Genomic DNA, 24,497 nt, shown 5'->3' on the forward strand with positions numbered 1-24,497 from the left:
CTAATAGTCAAAGGCAACATACACCTTGCCAACACTCTTAGCATTATGCAGAGACTCACCCCGTCCCTGAGCACGCACGCTCCCTTAAGTTTATAGTCCTGGGCCTTCTCTTGAGTTGGCATGCTGGGTGGGCAGCAGTTCAGGCCAGCACTCTGTAAGTGTGGCAAAGGCAGTCCCGAGTGAAACAAGGAGGAGTGAGGCAATTCTGTATTGTGACATCCTATGCTGCACAGTACTAGCTGGCAGTAACGTGTCATATCAGAGAGCAAGAGCCCATATCATAACCCCCCGTCCCCCCAGTTTCTTCTTAGATTTAATGTAGCTACACTGAGTCTTAACACATCCTCTTCAACCCAGAGAGTAAAAAGAAAAGGAGTACTTGTGGCACCTTAGAGACTAACAAATTTATTTGAGCATAAGCTTTCGTGAGCTACAGCTCACTTTATCGGATCCAGAAGAGTACCCAGAAGTTACCTACTACAGGACAGGCCCAAAATAGAAAATAACAGAACGCCACTAGCCATCACTTCCAGTCCCCAACTAAAACCTCTCCAGTGCATCATGAAGGATCTACAACCTATCCTGAAGGACGACCCATCACTCTCATAGATCTTGGGAGACAGACTGCTTACAGACAGCCCCCAACCTGAAGCAAATACTCACCAGCAACCACACACCAAAAACACTAACCCAGGAACTTATCCTTGCAACAAAGCCCGTTGCCAACTGTGTCCACATATCTATTCAGGGGACACCATCACAGGGCCTAATCACATCAGCCACACTATCAGAGGCTCGTTCACCTGCACATCTACCAATGTGATAGATGCCATCATGTGCCAGCAATGCCCCTCTGCCATGTACATTGGCCAAATCGGACAGTCTCTACGTAAAAGAGTAAATGGACACAAATCAGACGTCAAGAATTATAACATTCAAAAACCAGTCGGAGAACACTTCAATCTCTCTGGTCACTCGATTACAGACCTAAAAGTCGCAATATTACAACCAAAAAACTTCAAAAACAGACTCCAATGAGAGACTGCTAAATTGGAATTAATTTGCAAACTGGACACCATTAAATTAGACTTGAATAAAGACTGGGAGTGGATGTGTCATTACATAAAGTAGAACTATTTCCCCATGTTTATTTCCCCCCCTACTGTTCCTCACACGTTCTTGTCAACTGCTGGAAATGGCCCACCTTGATTATCACTATAAAAGGGTTTTTTTTCCTCTCCTGCTGGTAATAGCTCACCTTACCTGATCACTCTCGTTACAGTGTGTATGGTAACACGCATTGTTTCGTGTTCTCTCTGTATATAAAATCTCCCCACTGTATTTTCCACGGCATGCATCCGATGAAGTGAGCTGTAGCTCATGAAAGTTTATGCTCAAATAAGTTTGTTAGTCTCTAAGGTGCCACAAGTACTCCTGTTCTTTTTGCGGATACAGACTAACACAGCTGCTACTCTGAAACCCAGAGAGTGTAGCTCAGCAGTAACTCACTCTTTCCTCAATCATCTGCCGCACAACCAATAGCTGCCGCTCTCAGTGCCTAGCTGTGGCGAAGGAGTCCATGACCTAGGGCTCAACACTGACAAGTTGTCAATTGGAATGTAGTTTTACCCTTGGTCGTGTGTCTTCAACCCTGGCAACTCAATAAAAGGGCCCTGTCACAGCTTTTTCTTGGCCCAGACCCCACAGAGCAGCAGCTCTCTGCTCGAGCTCCCTGCCTGGGAAATGGAGCCTACTAACCCTTCTGCACCAGCTTCTGACCCAGGAAGCTCAGTCCAGCCCCAGCAGATGCCCACCACTGCACCATGGAATTTGCAGTCCTTCAAAACCAGCACACAGCAGTGTTTCTCAACCTTTCTGAAACCAGGGACCAGTTTGCTGCCTTCCTAAATTGTGTCAGGAAGATCTCTCGAACCGGTCGTTGAGAAACCCTGGTGTAGAGAGACCTGTCTAATCAGCATACCTCTGATACCTCCTCGAACAAGGGGCCTACATTTAATTTAGCCAAATTAAGGTTAAGAGGTGAATTGATCACAGGCTACAATTATCTACATAGGGAAGGGATTTCTGATAGTAGGGGGCTCTTTAATCTCACAGAAAAAGGCATAAAGAGATCCAATAGTTAGAAACTGAAGCTAGACAAATTCAGACTTGAAAAAAGGCCCCGATTCTGAACACTGAGGGTATCACAGGGTGCCTCTGGCACTACCCAGTGAATCTCACTCCCTGGCTAGGTCAAGCAGTTTCACAAGCACACACCAGGCTGTTTATCTCTCACCGAGATGAGTATTTATTCCTCTCTTACATAGTAATACAGTAAGACCTGTTTTCGCGCAGATGTCGGGAGTCAAGCCGTCATGACCTCGTATTAACAAGCTGCGGGTTAAGAGAGCCATGCTGAAATATCTTAAGATATCTATATATATTCATGTATAATTATCTAGGATTATATACGTATTCACAGCGTACCAAATACTGCAGGCCTATCTGTTAACGGCGCTTTGCAAGAATATAAATTCAAATGTGTAATCTAATAAAAACACGTTTATTACTACACAGGGGTGAAAGTAACTCAGGACACTTACTGGTAGAGGGTGGGGGCGGCTCTGGCCCCCGGAAGGGTGGGGCCTCGGGCGGAAGGGGCGTGGTTAGGGGTCAGCATCCCCAGGCAGCCCTTCCAGGCCACCTGGTCTGCGCTGCCCGGGGTTCCCGTGGCGATTTAAAGGGCCCAGGGCTCTGGATGCTGCTGCTGTGGTAGCGGTGTCCGGAGCCCTGGGCCCTTTTAAATCGCCAGCACAGCTGCTCCCTTTGCCCCCCATCCCCACCCGTCAGCGGCCGAGGAGGGGGCAAAGAGGGCAGGGACCTTAAAACGCTGCAGGGTCCTTTGCCATGGCAGCGCTTTAACTTTGCTGCGCCCACCCCCCGTCAGCAGCCCAGCACTGCCGCAGCAAAGGACTGTCCTTAAAGCGCGGCCCCTTCGCCCCCCCAGTCGGCGGTAAAGACGTACAACACGTTTCCGCTCTGCACTTCCTGTCGATTTCTATGTCAGTGAGTTAGTGAGCAAATCTGTAGCGCTACATAGCAAGTTTGTGTGTTAACGAGTCTCGTGTGTTAAACAGGTAGCACTGGGAGGCCTGGCGCTACCGCGCGTTAAGCGGATTCACGCGTAAACGGGTCTGTACTGAACCATGCAATGCAGGTTTATAGTAAGGGTACGCTTGCCTGCAGCCTGCACCCCAGCCCCAGCCCAACCTGTAAGCTGCACCCTGGCCTTCTGTTTCTTCCTCTTATATTCTCCCCAGTTACCTTGTTAGCCCTGTGATTGCCACCCAGGTGCTCACAATCCCCCAACAGAAAGTGTGTAACTACCCTCAGCTGGGCCTGTAGCCTTCTCCAGATTGTAGCAATGTCAGTGATCAGGGTGCTGCCGATACCTAAAATGTTACCTACAGAGGTGGTGAATTTTACATCACTTGAAGTCTTTAAAACTAGACTGAATATCTTTCTAAAAGATATGCGCTAGAAGCAGAAATTACCAGGTGAGGCTATATGACCTGTCTTATGTAGTAGGTCAGATTAAATGATCATAATGGTCCCTTCTAGGCTTAAAATCTACGAATCACCCAAGAAGCTTCCTTCCAAGACAGGGAAAATAAGACTTGACATTACTGGTGTTTCTATGGTAAAAAAAAAAAAAAGAGAAAAATACAACATAGTTGAAAACATTGTATCAGGCCTTCTGTAATATCACGAGGATGCAAAAGGGCCACAAACCTGGTTTAATTATTTCTTTTCAGGTAACTTTTAAGTAGGAAGAAAGTTGCTAGAAGTGGATGGTGCTGAGAATATTTTATGCAAGGGCTTGTTATGTCTCTAATTAGCACAGTTCTGTGTAGTATTACCTTCTTTCTAGCATGCTTCACTTAACAACATAATTCTCTATTCAAATGCAGTGACTCTCAGCTCTTTTATATTTTTCCCCCCGATCATTTTCTTTTTATCTTTGACAAGCGTCCAATTTGGCCCCTTTCAGAAGTTTGTCATTAGGCAATGTGAGATGATTACATGAATGCTGATTCTCCTCTCACTCACAGCAGGGCACATCAGCAGTAACTATACTAAAGTCAATGGGAAATTATATGGGTGTAAGTGAGAGGACAATCAGGCCCATGATATTTAGAACTAAGCTGGATGTTCTCTGAGAATTGTTCAAGTGTCAGAGTCAACAACTTGATTAATGAACATAATTTTGTCTTCTTCAAGACCAATCTTTTATAGTTAGTGTCAGCTGCTCACTCTTGCCTCATTTGTGGATTCATGTGTAAAAGGCGGACATCTCATAAGGTAGGTAGGATATTGAGTCAAGTCAGATCTCATAATTACCTTGAGGTGTGCTCTTACAAGACTATGCTAAGGGCAACATTTTCAAAAGCAGCTAAGTGAGTTAGGAGCCTAAGGGCATGGCCACACTGCCCCGCAGTTCAGACTCGGGGGTGTGAACAGCAGTGCGCACCGAAGTGCTGCACGGTAACTTCCCAGTGTGGACACTGCAGATGTGAACTTAAAGGACCCGAATTTGCACATATGTAGTACTCGTTGAAGATGGAGTTACTCCTGATATACACTAGTGTGAGTGGAAGAACAGGTCCTAGGCATTTATATGTTTCAGTTCCTGTGCACAGACTCTTACCAGGCTGTGACTATTCTGTGTGCTATGTGCCTCACCCTGTTTAACCACCCTGTGGCATCCCCAGCTGTGTGCTTTATGCTTGTATTAGGATGTGAGAAGTCTCACATGGCAGGATGTTTTAACTTGCGCTAACAGTTGGGTTTTGTTCCTAAAAATATTTTACATTGTGGGTGGGCTTCCTGGGGAGGCGGCAGCTTCAAATGATGCCTGCCTTTGATTTCATAACCATAAGCCCCATTCTCTAAAAGTTACCATAGGAAATTGGGTATGTAGGAATTGCCATATTGGATCAAGAAAAGGAGTACTTGTGGCACCTTAGAGACTAACCAATTTATTTGATCATGAGCTTTCGTGAGCTACATCCAATGAAGTGAGCTGTAGCTCACGAAAGCTCATGCTCAAATAAATTGGTTAGTCTCTAAGGTGCCACAAGTACTCCTTTTCTTTTTGCGAATACAGACTAACACGGCTGCTACTCTGAAAACCTGTCATATTGGATCAGACTAGCCTATCTAGCCCAGTATCCTGTCTGTGACAGTGGCCAGTACAAGCTGCTTCTGAGGAGGGTTCAAGAAACCCTCCAGTTGGCAGTTACGGGATAACCTACCCCAGGGAAAGTCTAAATAGTTAAGTCCCAATAGTTAGAGGCTGGAGACAGTGGAGAGGAGACAGAGCTCTCTCAGGGGTTGGCCCAACACTGTGGAATGAACTCCCCCAGGAATTAAGGACTATCACAAAACTCCCCAGCTTGTACACCATTTCTTTGCCTTTTCTAACAAACACAGAGCAACATGAGTGTATTTATGTATTGTTATTATTAAAAAAAATCTAAAATAAAATACCCCCCACACTGCTCCCCCTGAGGGAGGAGAGGATGAGAGAACTAACAATGACAGATGTTAGTCACATTGCTTAATGCACTACTGGAAGGTGCTCAGATACTACAGTGGTGACTGCGGTGTAAGAACCAGAACGGAACAGAATAGAATTAAGCCCTGAAGCATGAAGGTTTATATCCCTTTCAAAAATGCTTATTTCTTTAGTATTTACTAATACACTTCTGGATATCCATATAAATACTTGGTTCCTGTCTGAATCCTAAGCTCTTGATCTCAATGATATCATGTGGCAATGAGCTCCACAGGTTAATTGTGTATTGTGTGAAAAAAGTACCAAGTTTGGTACCTCCCATTCATGTCACAGTTACATTAGGGATCAGAATACCATGTGAAACCATAGCCATCACCAATGAGTTTACAAATTATTCTTCTGCAGGGGGAAATGACAGACTGCATAAGCATTGCCAAAGTTTAAAGGACGGTAACATCAAACATCCAAAGTCAATGCAACAAGCATTTGTCCATTGCAGGATTTTACAGTACTATTTGAGGTTTTTGACCCTTGTGTGTATGTTGTATTCTTGTCCAATTCAAAGCAACAATACAAAACTTAATGCACGTATAGATGGCTGCTAATGTGAAATTGATTTTCATTTCCATTCCAACATCAGTGCCTGCAGCCCATTTCAAAACCTGCTGATGCTGCCTTTGGTCACCATTAGACACTTTAAATGTTAATCTGAGCTGCTTCCTGCAGGAAAGCTGCTTCGTAGATCTAACTCCAACCCTACTGGACTCTGGAGCAACAGCACTCCTGTTGCAGTCTCTCATTCTCACTCCATCATGCTGCTGCCCAGTTTGGGGGTGCTCACATTGTTGTTTTTTTACCTCATACCATCCAGTCCCACTTCTTCTGCCCAAGGTCTGCTCCTCTTATCTGTCCTTCCCACCCCACCAATCCCTAATCTGAGTGCCTCTTTCCTATTCCATGGGCCCCTGTCCAAACAAAAGATGCCTCACGTTGCTGAAGAAGGAGCAGAACAAGCTGTGAGGTGGGTAGGGTTGAAGGGCCAGGGGCAGGGACCATGTACTACTCTGTGTTTGTATAGTGCCTGGCACAGTGGGGCAACATTCTTAGTTGGACCCTATGCGCTACTGTAATAACTAACTATGAATCTTAGTAAAATCTGGAACAGATGGACAACCCTCCTTTCTCTCTTCTCCTTTTTCACTGCCACAGACAGCAGGCACAGACAGGTGACTTGACAAGCTCAGCATTCATAAACTCATTACATTAGTAAAGCGAGAACCTGAGACTATGAGGTAGCAAGGACATAGAGAGAGGTGCTAGGGATCTTTAGTTCCCATTCTCTTTCTTTGGTGCTTACACCCATCGAATATTTGTCAGCTGGTCTCATGTTCACCCTCCCACCACTGGACATTACTTAGTCAAGCTATTCACAATTTTTCCTCTCTTGTTTCCAGGCTTTCTCTCTATGAGCTCTGCAAACTGCCTAGATCCCATGACGCCTTCATATTAAGATGAATTTATGGGCCAGATCCTCAGCTAATGCAAAGAAGTGTTGTTCAACTGAAGTCAATGCAGAGGTGCTGATTTACAGGATCTGGCTTTATATGGTCTCAACTTCCATTAACTTCCATACAATGGAAATCGGCACAGAATAGGAAAAAGGTGACAGGGGAATGAGGGTATGGCCTATATTATGAGGCTGACTACGTTCCCCATATTGATGAGCTCAAACGTATGCTTCTACCAGAACTCCCAGAGAAATCAGGATGCATCAATAATCACCAACCAGTTTGTAAATGAACTGCAGCCAATGACTCGTGTCGGTAACAAGCAAACAATTTTGTACTGATTAATGACATTATAAGCGGCAGTCAATTACTTATGAAAACATCTGTAAAGACTTTTTTTTAATTAGCTGCCAAACCCTGGCTGATTCCATGTGTTAGGATCAGTCATCCTAGTCAAGCAATGGTACATGTTCAGCCAATCATATTGTTGTACGATAATGCAGGAACATTACAATTTAAAACAGCATTACAGCTCAGTAATATAAACAGCTTGAGATTCTGGTGAAAATAATTTACTGCATGATTTTCAGAGAGGCTGAGGACCTGCAGTTCTCACTGACTTCAGCAAAGAACTGCAGCTGCTCAGCATCTCCGCAGACCTAGCCATTAGTTACACTACAAGTATACTGTACCTTCAGGAATACCAGCCATAAATCTCACTGTTTTTACACAGTGACACAGTCAGAGACCTTGACTGCAAAAAATAAAAACACCTATGTCTCTGTTTATTCCTCAGTGCATAATTCTTTATAGAATACGAACATAATTGAACTGGTCCGCCAGTGTCATCACTGCTATAATTGGAACCAAGCAAATTACACCAGGGAAGAGAACGTGCCTGTGAAACCAAAAAGGGAAGGGCAAGGCAAAGAAGAGAACTATGGGCAAAACTATTCAAGAGTGCAACGAAGCAACAAACCAAAACTAAAAACTGACCATAGCCCAAACAGTGTCTATACTACAAAAAGGGAGCCCAACCAGAGCCTCCATAAAGGTTACTAGGGATATTGTTATCCCATCTGTTTTACATGGAAGGCACTCAGATACTCTGATGATGGTCTGCAGTACAAACCCACAAAACAGGTAGGTTTTGGCAATGAAATACTGGCTTTCAGACAGTCAATGGCACTGACTTTCCATCAACTTCAGTGAATCCATGATTTTACCTTAGGTATTTTAAGATTTTTGTGCTCATGGGACATGTCTTTTTTTCAGCAAGTCATGAACATCTAACTCTTTAATTATTGTATGTTCTAGAAAAATAAGGGCTTGCCCATATAAACTTGGTGCACAGCAAGCGGGGTGTAAATCTAGCTTGCACTACCCTGCCACACATTAACTACCAGTGTGGACCCTGCTGCCGCGCATTAAAATTCCATAGTGCACTTTAATCCCATTTTGAAATTAAGCCTGAAATTTTAGTTTACAGTACACAAGAGTTACGTTCTCACAGCAAACAGCTTCCCATTCATTTCAGGATTCAGTTAAAAAATCGCCCGCTTGTTTTCAAAACTACTCTTGGACTTGCTCCAGCCGTTCTCACATACCTCTCCTCCCCAACCCTGCTCCCTCTGTTCATCTAACGCTGGCCTTCTTGCCATTCATCCACGCAATCTGGCCATGGCTCAGGAAAGAACCTTCACTTCCGCAGCCCCTGCCATCTGGAACAGCCTTCCCATGTCTTTCCCTCTCACTGACTCATATCAACCCTCTGCTGAAAGCAACTTCCTTCCTATTTCATATGACTCAATTTTCTTTTTGCTCTTTGTTTTAATTAAGTCGGCAAAAATGTTATATATTATCTAACTCTGCTTCTCTTTAGCTTTGTAGGAATAGCATTAGAATCATAGAAGATTAGGGTTGGAAGAGACCTCAGGAGGTCATCTCCTGCTCAAAGCAGGACCACCCCAACTAAATCAATCATTATTGTTCAAGACACTCAGTAAAATGACACATTATTGCACCGTATGAGATTTTTGTTGGGAGCAATGTTTAAGGGAGATACGTCACATTAAAATCTTTGAATGGATTTAGAGGCTGAAAGACAGAAACTTTCTAACGGGGGTAATCTCTTAACTCCCTCACATCACTTATGGCATTGCTTTTATAATAGAGAAGCATAACATGAGGGGATGCTGTACTGCTTGCTCCCTAGCATGCATGGCTGTTCCTTTGGTTTGGCTGCCCACGTGTCCCTAACAAGGGCAGTCAAACTGTTTTTAGCACTCACATGATTCCATAGGATAGCTTGTTAAAATCCAAATGAGTCTGTCAGCACGAATGATGGAATCCCACAAGACAAGAGCGGGGATTAGTGTGACAAAACATCTGCCTATGTCGACACATAATGTCAAGTGAAATGAAGCTCCACCAGACACTGATCCATGCAGCTTATCATCCACACTCTGCCACTGACTCCTCTGTGACAGCTGGGTGCACTTGCAAGATATGTCTGTTTCTTCCTGTCGCAGCTGTGAAGAGCACAAAGCTTATTCTACGGGAGGCTCCCTGACAGCTCTGCCTTCGGAGCTTATGCTGAAAGCATTTATAGTGCTATAAATGCTTCTCTCCCTCACTATGAATTCACAAAGACTGGTTCTCCTGAAGAGGCAATTTACTTACTTGGGGTAATTCCTTTGTTGAAAGTTGGGTAGAATCTCTGTGTCCTGACTTGAATGGAGAAGCAGTAAATCTCGAAATCTTTCTGTCAAAGAGGAAAAAAAAAATAGATCTAAGGTTGTGACTTCACGTTGTAAAAGTCCACCCCATGAGTAAGCAAGCAGTATCCAACATACGTTCTCTTCTGTGGTGTTGTTTTAACTGAGGTACAAAAGCTAGATTATTAATAATCAAAACACTTCCACTAAAACCGTTGAAAACACTAGAAATCACTCTTCTCTATTACATTTTATAATAATAATGCTGTTGTATTTACTATTGGTTATTTTTTGTATTCCAACCCAGTAGCACCTATAAGCCCCAACTGATGATACCAGTCTCTGCTCTAGTTTTAGGTATTATTGTAATGATATTCTAATTTGGAAAGGATCCTGCCACGTTCGTGAAGGGGTCAATTCTAAAGGTTAAATGTCTAAGTTGATTTGATTAGATCTGTCAACAGCTTTTGATATAGCTGGCCAAAATGTACTGAACACATTTCTGACAAGCTTGCAGGATCTGGTAAGGTAGATGGGGATAGTGGCTTCATTCCTTCCAGTCTAAGACATCTCTAAGAGTCACTTCTCATCCATCCATATCCCCACATGTGGTTTCTCAGAGGTTCCATTCTGTCATTTCACCAGCTGAATATGAGTACAGTGCCATCCATGCACTACATTACACCTCTTTGGCTCCTTTATGTCAGATCCTGATGGCACAGGTTCTTTGCTTTTCCTGTGCCTGCTTGAGACATGGATCTGGAGGAGACAGACACAACTGAAACACTATCCTGTAAAGATAGAGGTGAGTCTGACTGGAAGGGGAATCAGTGTCAGGAATTGGTGGGGGCTGTGTCTGCTCATTCCCTAGTCAAAGAAGCTTGCCGTTTTCAATTATTTTTGACCTGTCTGCTCTTGGCTTCTTAGAGAAGTGTAGTGACTTGATAATGCTGACTGTACCACATCTCTCCAGGATCTTCCTGCCTCTAGGTTGGTACCCTACAATGTGCTCTATGGACGTGGCCTAACACCCATTGAAGCTTCAGCCAGTACAGAATGCAGCAATCCATCTAATCAGTTAAATGGAGAGTGAGCACATTAGACCTATGCTCTGCAAACTGCAGGGGCTTCCCATCTCTTTCCCAATGCAATTCAAGTTACTGGTACTAATCTGTAGAGGTCTATATAATCAGGGACCTAGCTACCTTACAGATAACAATGGCTGACACCATAGTTATCAACAGTCTTTAGATGTGGATGGTGGAGGGCTGGAACTGGTAGGGGGGTTCTGTGGAAAATACTTGGCTGCGGAACCCACTCCCCCGACCACCTTCCAGAACTTGAGTTTGTTGGCCTTCAGAACATGGTGTATGACATCTATTTGGTTAAGCATTTGCTTAATGTTACATCTTCCAGGCAGTTTAAATTAGTGTCTGATGTATTTATTTTGAAGACATGCAGCCAAGTACCACAGCAATAGATGCCTGTAAAGAATCCTACAGTAAATCAATATTTTCTGATCCATGATATACACACATATCTATCACCAAAGTGGAATACCACTCTGTGTTTAAGTGGCTAACAGCTGTCTCTATCCAAAATGGAGTTACACTCAGATGCTGCAGTTTTCTAAAACGCACATTAAGAGAGACACACAAGTGAATTGCTGATGACTGAACAGTCCCCAAATTGTGGCATGAGTTTGACCAAAAACAACCTTTTTATTCCCATAAACTAATGTCAGTAAACTCATCTGAAAATCTTCCACACACGGGTCTCATCGTATGCCTGCTCATTAGGGAACTTTCACACATTTTAGCTAACTAAAATTTCAAATGTTGCATTCATTGACATAAGAATTTCTGACTCTTCCCTGTGACATTTTAGGTTCCTGCGTGGCTGCGCCCATGAATTACTCTCTTCAATATAAAGCAACATTTAGTAACCACTAACAGATGTAACGTGGGCAATGTGTTTCATTCTGGGCTAGAATTGGGCTAGATTGCTGGCACTTAAAATTAAAAAGGTCATAGAGCAGTTTTTAAACAAAGGGCTGGAGGAAAGCCGACAGGTGCGGAGGACCACATGGTTCGGACAGAGACATCCCTTAGGGGAGGATCTATTCATGGAGATTCTCTATGTCCTAGTAAGGACGAGAGGATGGAAGATGATAAAATACAGGTAGGATCTGACGAGAAACAGTCAGATGAAAAACAGTCTCATTAAATTACATCATGTAATGGGAGATAGCTAAAAAGTGACAAGTTTTCAAAGTGCTTATATACCAATGCTAGAAGTCTAAATCAGTGGTTCTCAAACTAGGGGCACCACTTGTTCAGGGAAAGCCCTTGGAGGGCCGGGCCGGTTTGTTTACCTGCTGCGTCCACAGGTTCGGTGGATCGCGTCTCCCACTGGCCACGGTTCGATGCTCCAGGCCAATGGGGGCTGCAGGAAGGACAGCCAGCACCACTTTCTGCAACCCCATTGGCCTGGAGCAGCGAACCGTGGCCAGTGGAAGCTGTGATTGGCCAAACCTGTGGATGCAGCAGGTAAACAAACCGGCCCGGCCCACCAGGGGCTTTCCCTGAACAAGCGGCGCCCCTAGTTTGAGAACCACTGGTCTAAATAATAAGATGGGTGAACTAGAGTGCCTCATATTAAATGAGAATATTGATATAATAGGCATTACAGAAACTTGATGGAATGAGGATAATCAATGGGACACAGTAATACCAGGGTACAAAATATATCGGAAGGACAGAACAGATTGTGCTGGTGGGAGAGTGGTACTATATGCGAAAGAAAGCGTAGAATCAAATGAAGTAAAAATCTTAAATGAACCAAACTGTAGCACAGAATCTCTATGAATAGTTATTCTATGCTCTAATAATAAGAATTAGCAGTAGGGATATATTACCGACCACCTGACCAGGATGGTGATAGTGACCGTGAAATGCTCAGGGAGATTAGAGAGCCTATTAAAATTTTAAAAAACTCAGTAATAATGGGGGATTTCATCTATCCTCATATTGATTGGGTACATGTCACCTCAGGAAGAGATAAAATTTCTTGACAACTTAAGTGACTGCTTCTTGGAGCAGCTAGTCCTGGAACCCACAAGTGGAGAAGCAATTCTTGATTTAGTCCTAAGTGGAGCACAGGATCTTGTCCAAGAGGTGAATATAGCTGGACTGCTTGGTAATAGTGATCATAATATAATTAAATGTAACATCCCTGTGGTGGGGAAAACACCACAGTGACCCAACACTGTTGTCAAGGTTCCTTCCCCACTCTGAACTCTAGGGTACAGATGTTGGGACCTGCATGAAAACCCCCCTACGCTTATTTTTACCAGCTTAGGTTAAAATGTCCCCAAGGTACAAACTATTTTACCCTTTTCCCTTGGACTTTATTGCTGCCACCACCAAGCGTCTAACAAATATAGAACAGGGAAAGAGCCCGCTTGGAAACATCTTTCCCCCCCAAATCCTCCCCAAACCCTACACCCCCTTTCCTGGGGAAGGCTTGATAAAAATCCTCACCAATTTGCATAAGTAAACACAGACCCAAACCCTTGGATCTTAAGAACAATGAAAAAGCAATCGGGTTCTTAAAAGAAGAATTTTAATTGAAGAAAAAGTAAAAGAATCACCTCTGTAAAATCAGGATGGTAAATACGTTACAGGGTAATCAGATTCAAAACATAGAGAATCCCTCTAGGCAAAACCTTAAGTTACAAAAAGACACAAAAACAGGAATATACATTCCATTCAGCACAGCTTATTTTATCAGCCATTTAAACAAAACAGAATCTAACGCATATCTAGCTAGATTACTTACTAAGTTCTAAGACTCCATTCCTGTTCTGTTCCCGGCAAAAGCATCACACAGACAGAGAGAACCTTTGTTTCTTTCCCCCCTCCAGCTTTGGAAGTATCTTGTCTCCTCATTGGTCATTTTGGTCAGGTGCCAGAGAGGTTATCCTAGCTTCTTAACCCTCTACAGGTGAAAGGGTTTTTCCTCTGGCCAGGAGGGATTTTAAAGGTGTTTATCCTTCCCTTTATATTTATGACAACTGCAGCATTTAATTTCAGAAAAGGAAACTACACAAAAATGAGGAGGTTAGTTCAACAGAAATTAAAAACTACAGCACCAAAAGTAGATCCCTGCAAACTGCATGGAAACTTCTTAAAGACACCACAAGAGAGGTTCAACTTAAATGTATACCCCAAATTAAAAAACATGGTAAGAGAACTAAAAAAGAGCCACTGTGGCCAAACAACAAAGTAAAAGAAGCTGTGAAAGGCAAAAAGGCATCCTTTAAAAAGTGGAAGTTAAATCCTAATGAGGAAAATAGAAAGGAGCATAAACTCTGGCAAATGAAATGTAAAAATATAATTAGGAAGGCCAAAAAAGAATTTGAAGCACAGCTAGCCAAAGACTCAAAAAGTAATAGCAAAAAAAAATTTAAGTACATCAGAAGCAGGAAGCCTGCTAAACAACGCAGTGGGGCCACTGGCCGATCGAGATGCTAAAGGAGCACTCAAGGATGATAAGGCCATTGCAGAGAAACTAAATGAATTCTTTGCATCGGTCTTCACAGTTGAGGATGTGAGGGAGATTCCCAAACCTGAGCCATTCCTTTTAGGTGACAAATCTGAGGAAGAAGTATCAGGGGGTAGCCATGTTCGGGTTAGGGTTACTATTGATGTCACTCTCTCTCTCCCCTCCCTCGCATCCATGTATGTCTAAATTAGACTAAGTTCTTTGGAGCAAGGAGCTGTGCCTTTATTTTACTGTGTTTATTCAGATTTAAATAACTAAATAACTAAAAATATAGATACCTATCCAAGGCTCTAGGCACCCTAACACACCATTAATACCACCAATCAAATCTCAGCAGCATTAAAATAATCAGTTCCACAGGATCTCACCAAGATAGATACCTACCAAAACCCCTTTCCATCCCTACTAAGCATCCACAGCTCCCACTTCACTAGCATAGATAATGTATTGACTTCTACTCCAGTTCTGAGTACACAGCAGCTCTGAAATGACATATCCTATTCCGCTTTGGCCTCACATCTCCAAAAGACCACAAGCCCTCGGTTACACTCATGCAATTCCATTTACTTCCATGGAATTATTGTATATAATGGAGAAGAGAATACTTTATAAAATTTGTAATTACTCTGTCTTCTAGCAGTTAACAATGTACACAGGCAGATTGGTGCATTTCAAATGACATTTTCCCTTTTTATTATATCACTATCCATGACGTTCTCAAATAGGCTTGTGTGATACAGTCGTCTGTAACAATACTAAATGGAAATAACTGGGAAATATGGCATACTAAGAGCATTCCAAACTGTCTATCAAGTCATGTTTTCTTATTCCAAAATGTGCCATTAGTGAAGCAAAGTATCTTGAATGGAAAGTAGAGCATGATGATAATACCTTGCATCTCTCTAATATTTATCAGCCAAGGATCTCAAAGTGCATAACAGTTAAATCGCACAAAAATCCCTGGGAGGTAGATATGCATTATTATCTCCATTTTATAGATGGGCACGGTATGACAAAGAGAGGTTAAGGCCTGATTTTTCAGAGGTGCTGAGCACATTCAGCTCCCATTAATTCAACCCTTCAGAAGATCATGCCATAAGTGATTGCCCAAGCTCACATAGTTCATCTGTGACAGAGCTGGAATAAAAATCCAGGGCTCCTGACTCCCATTCCTGTGTCCCCCCGTTTATGAAATATATAGGAATTAGTAAAAATACATTATCTATGCTAGTGAAGGCAGAGGATCCTATTTCTGTTACTAAAAAGCATGTTGAGAATAGATCCATTAAGTCAGAATAATGCACAAATACAGTTTGAGGTGTTCCCCTCTATACCTAAGCCTCCTCCCTTTTTTTGAGAGCTTCAGATGTCCCTGAACTCTTAATGGAAACATTGTGTGCACTGGACCAGATTAACAGTACAACTGAAGTTAATTGCTTTTTACAGGATATGAGACTGCTTAAGCATATCTGTACAATTACCAGGGTTTTTTTTTTAATCAATGTTAATAAGAATGAACAGAAATGTAATTAGAAAGTGACTGTAAAATGAGTGAAGTGCAAGACCAAAAATGCTTCCCTTTGTCAGCGATGCAGAATAGAACACTGTGGTCCAAATGCTTAGCTCACTCCAAAGTTCTCCCCATAGGGATGCACTCATAGCTTGGAATATTTGTAATTATGCTTCTGTAATTATCTATAGCACTTCTGCTCTCTTTTGAGACACAGGTCTCAATTCTACCCTAAGCTACATGGGCATTTGCAGCCATCATCAACTTTAAACTTAAAAACCTGCTTAGTTTTATGTAAATTCACCCTGTTTTTATACATCCCACTTCTTGTTATTGAATAGGTCCTTAAGCTGCTGTTTACCATCTTGCAATAATTTTTTTTTTGCTAAGTCAGCTTTCATAAAACTGTCGAGTGCTTTAAAATGAAGTCCAGACCCTTCACTCAGGTCTTGTCTCTGAGCCTTGCAAATTTAGAAGCACAATCATAAGCACTTCCTCAGTGCCCTATTTTAAAAAAAGTAAGAAGGGTTTAAGGTGATGTTTTTGCCAGATGAGGGCTTAAAATGGCAACTATGCTGAGCAATAAGAGGTCACAAGAGTGCAGTGTCCACTGTTTGTTTTTGTCCTGTGACTTATTAATGTCTGAAAGTTTCAGAAATTAAGGAAATGCTGAACATGCATCTCCTCTTGAAGAAAGTCTATATTACAAATAATTCTAGGTAAGATTGAGATGTGGGGAAGAGACTCCATGAGATAGAACATTCAAAAGTGGTTAGAGCACAAACCACAAAATCCCTGAAACAAATTCCTTTTGCTATTACTAACACATAAAAATGGTTTCCTATCAGCACTAACTGCTATGATTTGCACACAATTAATCCATCCTGTATTTAGTTCACACATTTAAGAATGCTGACCTCCCCGCCCCCCATCCCCTCTCCAGTATCTCACTCATATAGCAGAATGATCTGGGTATATTTTTATTTGTAGAGCTGGTCCGAGAAAATATTCTCCCCACAGAAGTTTTAATGTTTTTGGTGAAAACCTGAAACCCGCAAGTTTTCGTTCAAGATCTTTTGACTTTGGGCCAAAGTATTTTGATGACAAAACACTTTTCTTGAAAAAGAAATTTTTTTGTCAAAAGCCCAATTTTCCATTGTAAAACACTCTTGATAGAATATTTTCTACCAGCCCTAATTATTTTAACTACAGTAGCATCGATAGGCTCCAACTGAAACGTGTGTCCCATTGTGCTAGGCACTGTACAAACACATACCAAAAGACAGCTCCTGCCCAAAAGACCTTACAGTCTAAACAGACAAGGCAGACAAAGATGACAAAGAGGGAGTATTATTAGTCTCATTTTATAGAAGGGGAAGTGAGGCACCAAGAGATTAAGTGACTTGCCCAAGGTAACAAAGAAAGTCCATGGCAGAGCTGGGAACTATTTCCCAGATCTTCCGAGTTCCAACCCCGTTCCTTAGCCACAAGATTGTCCTTCCTTTCAGACACACTGCATGTTATACCTATTTCCCTTGGGAAGGTACAGCCAACTCCACAACACAAGTTCATATAAAGTGCTACAAGGCTAGCAGTGCTTAGAATGAATATAGAAAGAGTAAAAAAAAAAAATAGAGTTATACTTTAATTAAAACATACCTAATCTTTTTATGTAAATGTTTTAAGCCCTGACATTGGTGTTTGCCCTGAAAAGTTTGTGCATCCTCAACAAAGGGCTCCCATTGTACCTGCTCAGAATTGGTTGTAGGAGGATTTGGGGGAATTCTCTTTGTGCTCTCTCCAGTCCTTGTAAACCTGTGGGGGACGGGGCAGGAACAGTCTAACACTGTAATCAGGCTACTGGTTTAGTTATTTATTTCATTATAAAATAAACATTGATGCACTGAGACCAGCACATGGCCATGGCTTCAGTGAGCATGTGTGTAAAAACAAACACTATATATATACCTACATATATATATACATACACACACATACATACACACACTATAAAAAACATTATTAACCAGATCCATCAAGATGCTCAGAAGTGTAAGATATTTTTATACATATTTGTCCGAGTGAGCAGCAGCTGCCCCACTTTGCATCTAGTATATTTAAGCAGCAGCAACGAAATACTAGAATGAATTCCATCCCAGGCTGAAACTTTGCATCCATCACCAGCAGAAACATCACCCCATGACTGTGATCTTTTGCGAAGTACCAGCTGTCTTGTCCATTCACATTTGGTCTTATTTTAGACCTTAAGTACTGGATCATTTCAAGAACGATTTTCAAATACACATTCATTATGGCACTCAAGAGAAACACACAACTAACTACTATATAATGGCTTAAAATTAGAGTGGACAAAGCACTAGAACTGGAGGGAATAATCTTGCACTTGCAGGGCTGGACTCATGGCCTTTTCCATCTGTAATTTCTGAGATATCCAGAGGGTGTTTTGAGGCTGTTAAAAGGCCATTGTATGCAATATCCCCTTCATCCACTATTTTTTTGGTACTCTGCAGCTCCCTACATCCCCAAAGCATACAATTAACCATCCTCTGAACAAAGTGTGTTCCCATTCCATTCCAATAAAATACTAAAGTAGTATTAATGGGCTCCCCCTACACAAACCTAGGTGGCAGGGCAGGGGAGGGAAGAGAGAGACAGATACTATATGTAGTAGGAAGCGAGCCTGAGACATAAGCGCTTGTATCAGAGGCCTGGTATGAGGCCTGAGCTAAAGTAGTAGTCAAAGCTTTACTGATATAAAGCAAAGACAAGCTGTGAGCAAGAGGCAGGACCTGCTCACAGAATCTGGCAAGAACAGGGCTGATATTGCAGAAATACACATTCCTAATAAGTGCTAGGCACAGAGAACTCACGCAAACACATCCCGATATCAAGGATGGTACAAAAACATTCCCCAAGGATAACAGGAACACACTTTAATTTAAAAACACTGACCCCTCCTAAAAGATAAGGTCAGGATGATAGTATGTAATAAAGATGTTCTGATTGAACCAACATGTACAAGGTGATGGCTAATAACTAGGGGGGCAGTAACTAACTATGTCAGAGGGGCAGTATGCAACTTGTTTGTATCGGGGTATAAAGATGTATCTCAGAGGGAATGTCTTTGTCTAGCCTAGGGAGGGACAGAAAGTCCTGCCATTCACTGAGCTGGCCCATTGTTATGGACATACATGTATTAGTAGTCCAGATACTAGTACCGTGCTTCACTGACAATAAACCTGGCCCGGTGCCTTCGTACCTTCACGGCTCTTGTAGTCATTGGGAGGGTCGCTCAAGGTCTGCTGTGGCAGAGCTGGGACAGCACACACAGAGAGAACACAGAAAGAACACACACATGCAGCCAAACATCTAACCACACTATATAAATATTGGTGCAAAGTGTTTTTAAATCTCCCATCCCTTTGTAATTTTTTAAATCACGTAGAATTCCACTCATGAAACAAATGCAGTGGACTGAGCTTTATGGAGTGGAAAATGTGTTATTTTTACTCAGAGTTTCCTTGTTCTGTACTGTTTCTTACCCATGGTGGCAACATTTGTTACAAATAAGTTTTCAAAAACTTCAGAAGCAAGCAAGTTCACACAAGAAGGAACAACAAAATGAAAGAAGGATGGTCCAATGGTGAGGGAACTAGCCTGGGACTTGAAGACACCCTTCCTGTGTGGCCCTGGGCAAGTCACTTAGGGTATGTCTACACCACAACAGTGAGTCTCAGAGCCTGGATCCACAGACTCAGGCTCACTGGGCTTGTGCTATGGCACTAAATACAGCAGGGTAGAGGTTCTGGCTGGGGCTGGAGCTCGTGCTCTGAAGCCCATCGCACTCCCCTGGCTTTACAGCCCAAGCTCCAGCTAGAGCCGAACATCTACATATCTGTTTTTAGCACCGTAGTGCAAGCCCCACAAGCCTGAGTCTGTAAACCCTGCCTCTGAGACACTCCACTACAGGTTTTAAAATGCAGTGTAGCCCGGTCTCTTTGCACCTCAGCTGTAATATGGGGATAACAGCACCTCCCCACCTCACCGGGAAATTGTCAGGATAAATACAAAAGGATTGTAAGGTGCTCATATACTATGGTATTTGGGGCCATATAAGCATGGAAGGTAGGTAGAATTCTCAGCCACTACATATGGAAAAAACAATACCAGTATGTACCCTGAAGGTCCAATGCCTTTCCAGGGCCTCCAATCCCTGTCTAGCCATACATTTATCTAACCAAAAGGGATAAAAATCAATAGAAACAAAAACATACATTTTTATTAATTGTACATTATATAGACAATATAATTAATTATACATCATATATATAATGTATCACTCCCATTGTCTTTTCAACTCTCTGACTTTTTCAGAATACTTACAAGTTTAACTGCAAAAGCTTCCTCCACCATTGCTGCTCTGAAAACACAGGGCACTGTAAAGTAATCAGAGCTCAGCTGGATCCTAATTAAGTTCCTGTTTTCTGAATAAACTTTAATAGTCGGATGGGGATAATCACAGGAAGAAATGCATGACTTTTCCCAAGACCTCACCACATCTGAAGCTCCACCTCCTATCACATCTCATGAAGTGCAATACCAAAACTCTGTGTGAAGGAGATAATTTGAATGATGGGAAAATGAAACCAGACATGATACATTAGTTTCTCACTATTCCATTTGGATGCCTAGCACAAAGTAAAGCATCTAATGTGTCAAGTAATAATTCAAACTATTGTTTTCATCTCATTCTATGTATATTTCTGCTACTGTGTCTTAAATCTGAGCTAAAGAAGTTATTGCTGATAACTTTAGCCAGCCAATATCCTAAGGCTCAAATAAATTGGTTAGTCTCTAAGGTGCCACAAGTACTCCTTTTCTTTTTGCGAATACAGACTAACACGGCTGCTACTCTGAAACCTACAGTTTACAGACTAATCTTAATACTTTTCTTCTTCTTTAACTAATATTTAACTTATTTTTTCTATATTCACAGTCTATAGATCCTGATGTCCTTGTACTAATGTCAGTGGGAGTTTTGTCTTAGCAAAGACTATGAGATTTGCTCCTAGATTACCATTTCCATGGTTCTAGGAACGTAACAGGAATGCTAAATTCAGTAGTTTTGACATGGTACATAGTCTGCTCCTACTCAAGTCAACAGCCAAAATTTTCATTGACTTGAACGGGAACAAGACTATGCTGTAAATGTTACTCTGCAATATTACATTAGTGAATTGTGCTGAAACATTCTCCAGATTAAAACCCAGTTGGTTAAATGTTATTTAGACCACAGTTCCTTTTGCAATTCTTGGGAAAGGTGTATAGCAACGTATTTTTCCAACATGAATGTTTTTGCAATTCCTCAAGTCACTTACTTTCCACCTATCTAGCTTATACCTAGATTCCATCCATCTATAGATCTAGAATCTCTTATGGTGCTCATCTGAGTACCTTCCACCGAGCATTACAAATATCTAAATCCTACAAAAAATCCACTTGCCGTTATAAATCAAGCAACACAACAAGCCTGAGAGGAGAAGTCAAGTCTGCTGCAAACAGAAATGGCAAAAGGTAATGAACTAAGTGCTAAACAGTTGGTTTACTGTCCACTGAATTACTAGGAAATTACAATTAGCAAAATTAGATACCCATGCTATTCAATTATGGGGCGCAATTACCCTAAAAAACCCCATTTCACAGAATACAGACATTAAATAGTACACATTAGAATAAATCATTATTCTTCAAATTATTATTATTTCACTTTTTAAAAAGCCCGTCATTGCTGAGCTGAAGTATTACACTTGAGTAATACTTGTAGCATAACTTAAATCCTTGGGCGAATTGACTATGCAGTCAGTAGTCCAGTGGTAGTCACTGAAGGAAACAGAGTATCTCTGGTTATGATTTTGAAAAATGTGTGTGGGAGTGTATGTGGAATTTTCCCAGAGGAAATGGCATTTATATCTTACTCAAAACACATAAGGGAATATATTCAGTCCATGTTAGGGGAGGATGCTAAATTCTGTTTATTGAAATGAGAATGCAACCCACCAACTTATTTATTCAGATTCAAAGTAATATAAAGATGCCTATCAAGGCTCTACAAGCTCTATTATTAATAACACAATAAAATCCCAGCAGTATTAAAGTAATCATTTCACCAGTACGCAGCCAGCCAGACACTTGCTAAAACTCCTTTCCACCACTCCATTGTTATAGGAAGCATATCCTAAGCCCCTCTCCAAAAACCCTATCAAACTCAGTTCCTTCCTCCCCACCATGCATGCACACAGCAGGATGTTTTTCCTGAGGCACAATCCTTCATGATGCTCCCCCAGGAAGGGTGGTTATGCACTATTCCACATGCACAATGCCCTGCTTAATATTTTTTTGGTTCCAACTGGGTCAGAAATAGCCATACGAACTCCCACTGTGTTTAAGTACATCTACTTCCAAACACAGAACAGGCTCCCTGCTAATTGCTGAAAGTGCACTGATGATCTTCTGAAGTAGGGAACAGCACTAGCTGAAATACATGGGAGATGTATTTGGATAGATAATTGGGCTTTTGACAAAACAAATTTTTTCACACAAGTGTCCGCTTTCTGATGAAAATTACCATTTTTGTTCAAAAAACCCCAAAACTCAAAAACCAAAATATTTCAGCCAAAAACCAAAATATTTCAATTTGGCTACGCTATTTCACTGCCTCAAGTCCTTATTCTCTTCTATGGGCCAGGATTCCCATTCAGACTACATCTCCCACGATGCAGGATGGCCAGGGACTCCCATGATGCTTCGCCTCTCCTCTCCAAGAGGGGAGACTATGGTCCTCATGGGAAATGTGGTCTGATCTGGAAGGCTGGCCTATAACAGAATGGAAGCTTCAGGCAGCCGAACTACAACTGCCCTGCGGCAACACGGCAGTATTTCCAAATCAAAATATTTTAATTTTCAAGCAAAATATTTTGCTAGTCAAATTTTTGGTCCCCCAACACCCACCAAAATCAATCTGTGAGAATGTAAACAAACAATTTTTCTGATTTTCATTAAAGTTTTCTGCAGAAAAAAAAATCATTTTCCCAGTAGCGCAAATATTGATGTTTCTGCTGAACAACCAGCGTTGCAACAACTAATATGAAAGACGATTTCAGTATAGCGTATCCTGGACCAATTTAGTAAAAAATGTCACACATTACATAAGCCAAAAATCACATGATATCCTTTTTTACCTCACCGTTACCAAGAAGTGGGGTTCAAAATGAAAGCAGGAATAGGTGCAGTAGGAACAGGAGGCCGGTGTATATGTAATGTCAGTGAAATGAAAAACATGGTGAACAATGGCTCGTCAGATGTTGCATTTCATGGTGGTTGTGCCAAGCCCTTGCTAATTACTGTCACAGCACACCCTCCTCTGCTGAGCCTGACCCTCATGCCTTTCATTGCCATGCATAGTACACAAGGCTGCAACGCCATTCACATTTTTGATAAGCAATTGCCATTCTGTTGAAATCTCTCACATGATTGTATTTTCTTGTACTATTAATCACCTGCTAAATATTAGATAATAGTTAATAATCACCTGTCTCATTAAGGGGTGCAATGTTCATCATATTACAACCATCATTTTTTGCTCATGCACTAGAAATTCAACCAGAAAACTGCGTCCCATTTTGCTCATCTGAAATTCAAAAAGTCAATGCAATAGTCTGGTGAATTTGGTGCTCGCAGAAGTTACTGGACTGACAGGCACAAAAACTGAAGCCTTTTTTATTATTATTATTATTATTATTCACAGAATGGGTTCAGCATGGACAGCAACAGAGAAATGCCTCTGTCTCCACACAGCCCTGCCAATGTCTCAGAGCTGATCTGGAGTGACTACATCTACTGGGGAGAAGATAATTCAAGTGTCCATGCCTATACCGTACTTCAACTCCGCGGAGAATGCAGTGTGATACACTCAGGACAGACAGCTGCAAGGGTGGGGGGGGTGGTGGTGTTAGAAAACAGTCCCAGAAGGTTAAAAGGCCCTCCTCCCTATCAACTGAGGAGGGGTAACTACAGGTCAATCAGGTTCAGCTGAGAAGGGGTTACCAGAGATCAATTAGAACCAGCTGAGAGGGAGTTACCTGAGGTCAATTAGGATCAGCTGATTCCAAATAAGGGCTGCCTGAGACCTTTTTAAACCCTCCCCTTTTGGGAGAAGAGGGGGCAAGAGAGAGAGAAGGAATCAAGCTGCCAGTAGACTAGGAGCAGCAAAACAGGGAGCCTCACCGGGGGGGCGGATGGGGAAGGCCGCATTCCCTCCCATTACAGGCCCAAAAGACTGGCTGAGAGAAGGAATGCACTGCTCCTGTGCATTCTAGAAGTACTGTTTTACCCAAGCCCGTCTCACCAAGGCTAAAAACAGCTGAGGCTGGTGAGACCGAGATGGTACCTTGCCACAGCAGTTAGTGAAAAGTTTAGTTATCCTAACACCTGTTCACTCTACAATGGTCTGAGACCACCAAATCATTTGTCACACAATCAGGACCATCTCAGATAGGTAATCATCAACCTTCAAAAGGAAGTCTTCACTGGTGGCACCT

General features: G+C 42.0%; 1 protein-coding gene across 1 annotated transcript in view; it reads right to left on the reverse strand.

The window, feature by feature from the left end:
- Positions 1–24,497, reverse strand: part of NOX4 (NADPH oxidase 4) — a 158,481-nt gene that overhangs the window by 54,698 nt on the left and 79,286 nt on the right. The window contains exon 13 of the mRNA XM_007063128.4: positions 9,769–9,850. Coding sequence (XP_007063190.3) covers positions 9,769–9,850 — 82 coding nt within the window. The remainder of the gene's footprint in view (positions 1–9,768; positions 9,851–24,497) is intronic.

This window comes from Chelonia mydas, chromosome 1 (assembly GCF_015237465.2).
Source record: "Chelonia mydas isolate rCheMyd1 chromosome 1, rCheMyd1.pri.v2, whole genome shotgun sequence".
In the NCBI taxonomy this organism is placed as follows: domain Eukaryota; kingdom Metazoa; phylum Chordata; order Testudines; family Cheloniidae; genus Chelonia; species Chelonia mydas.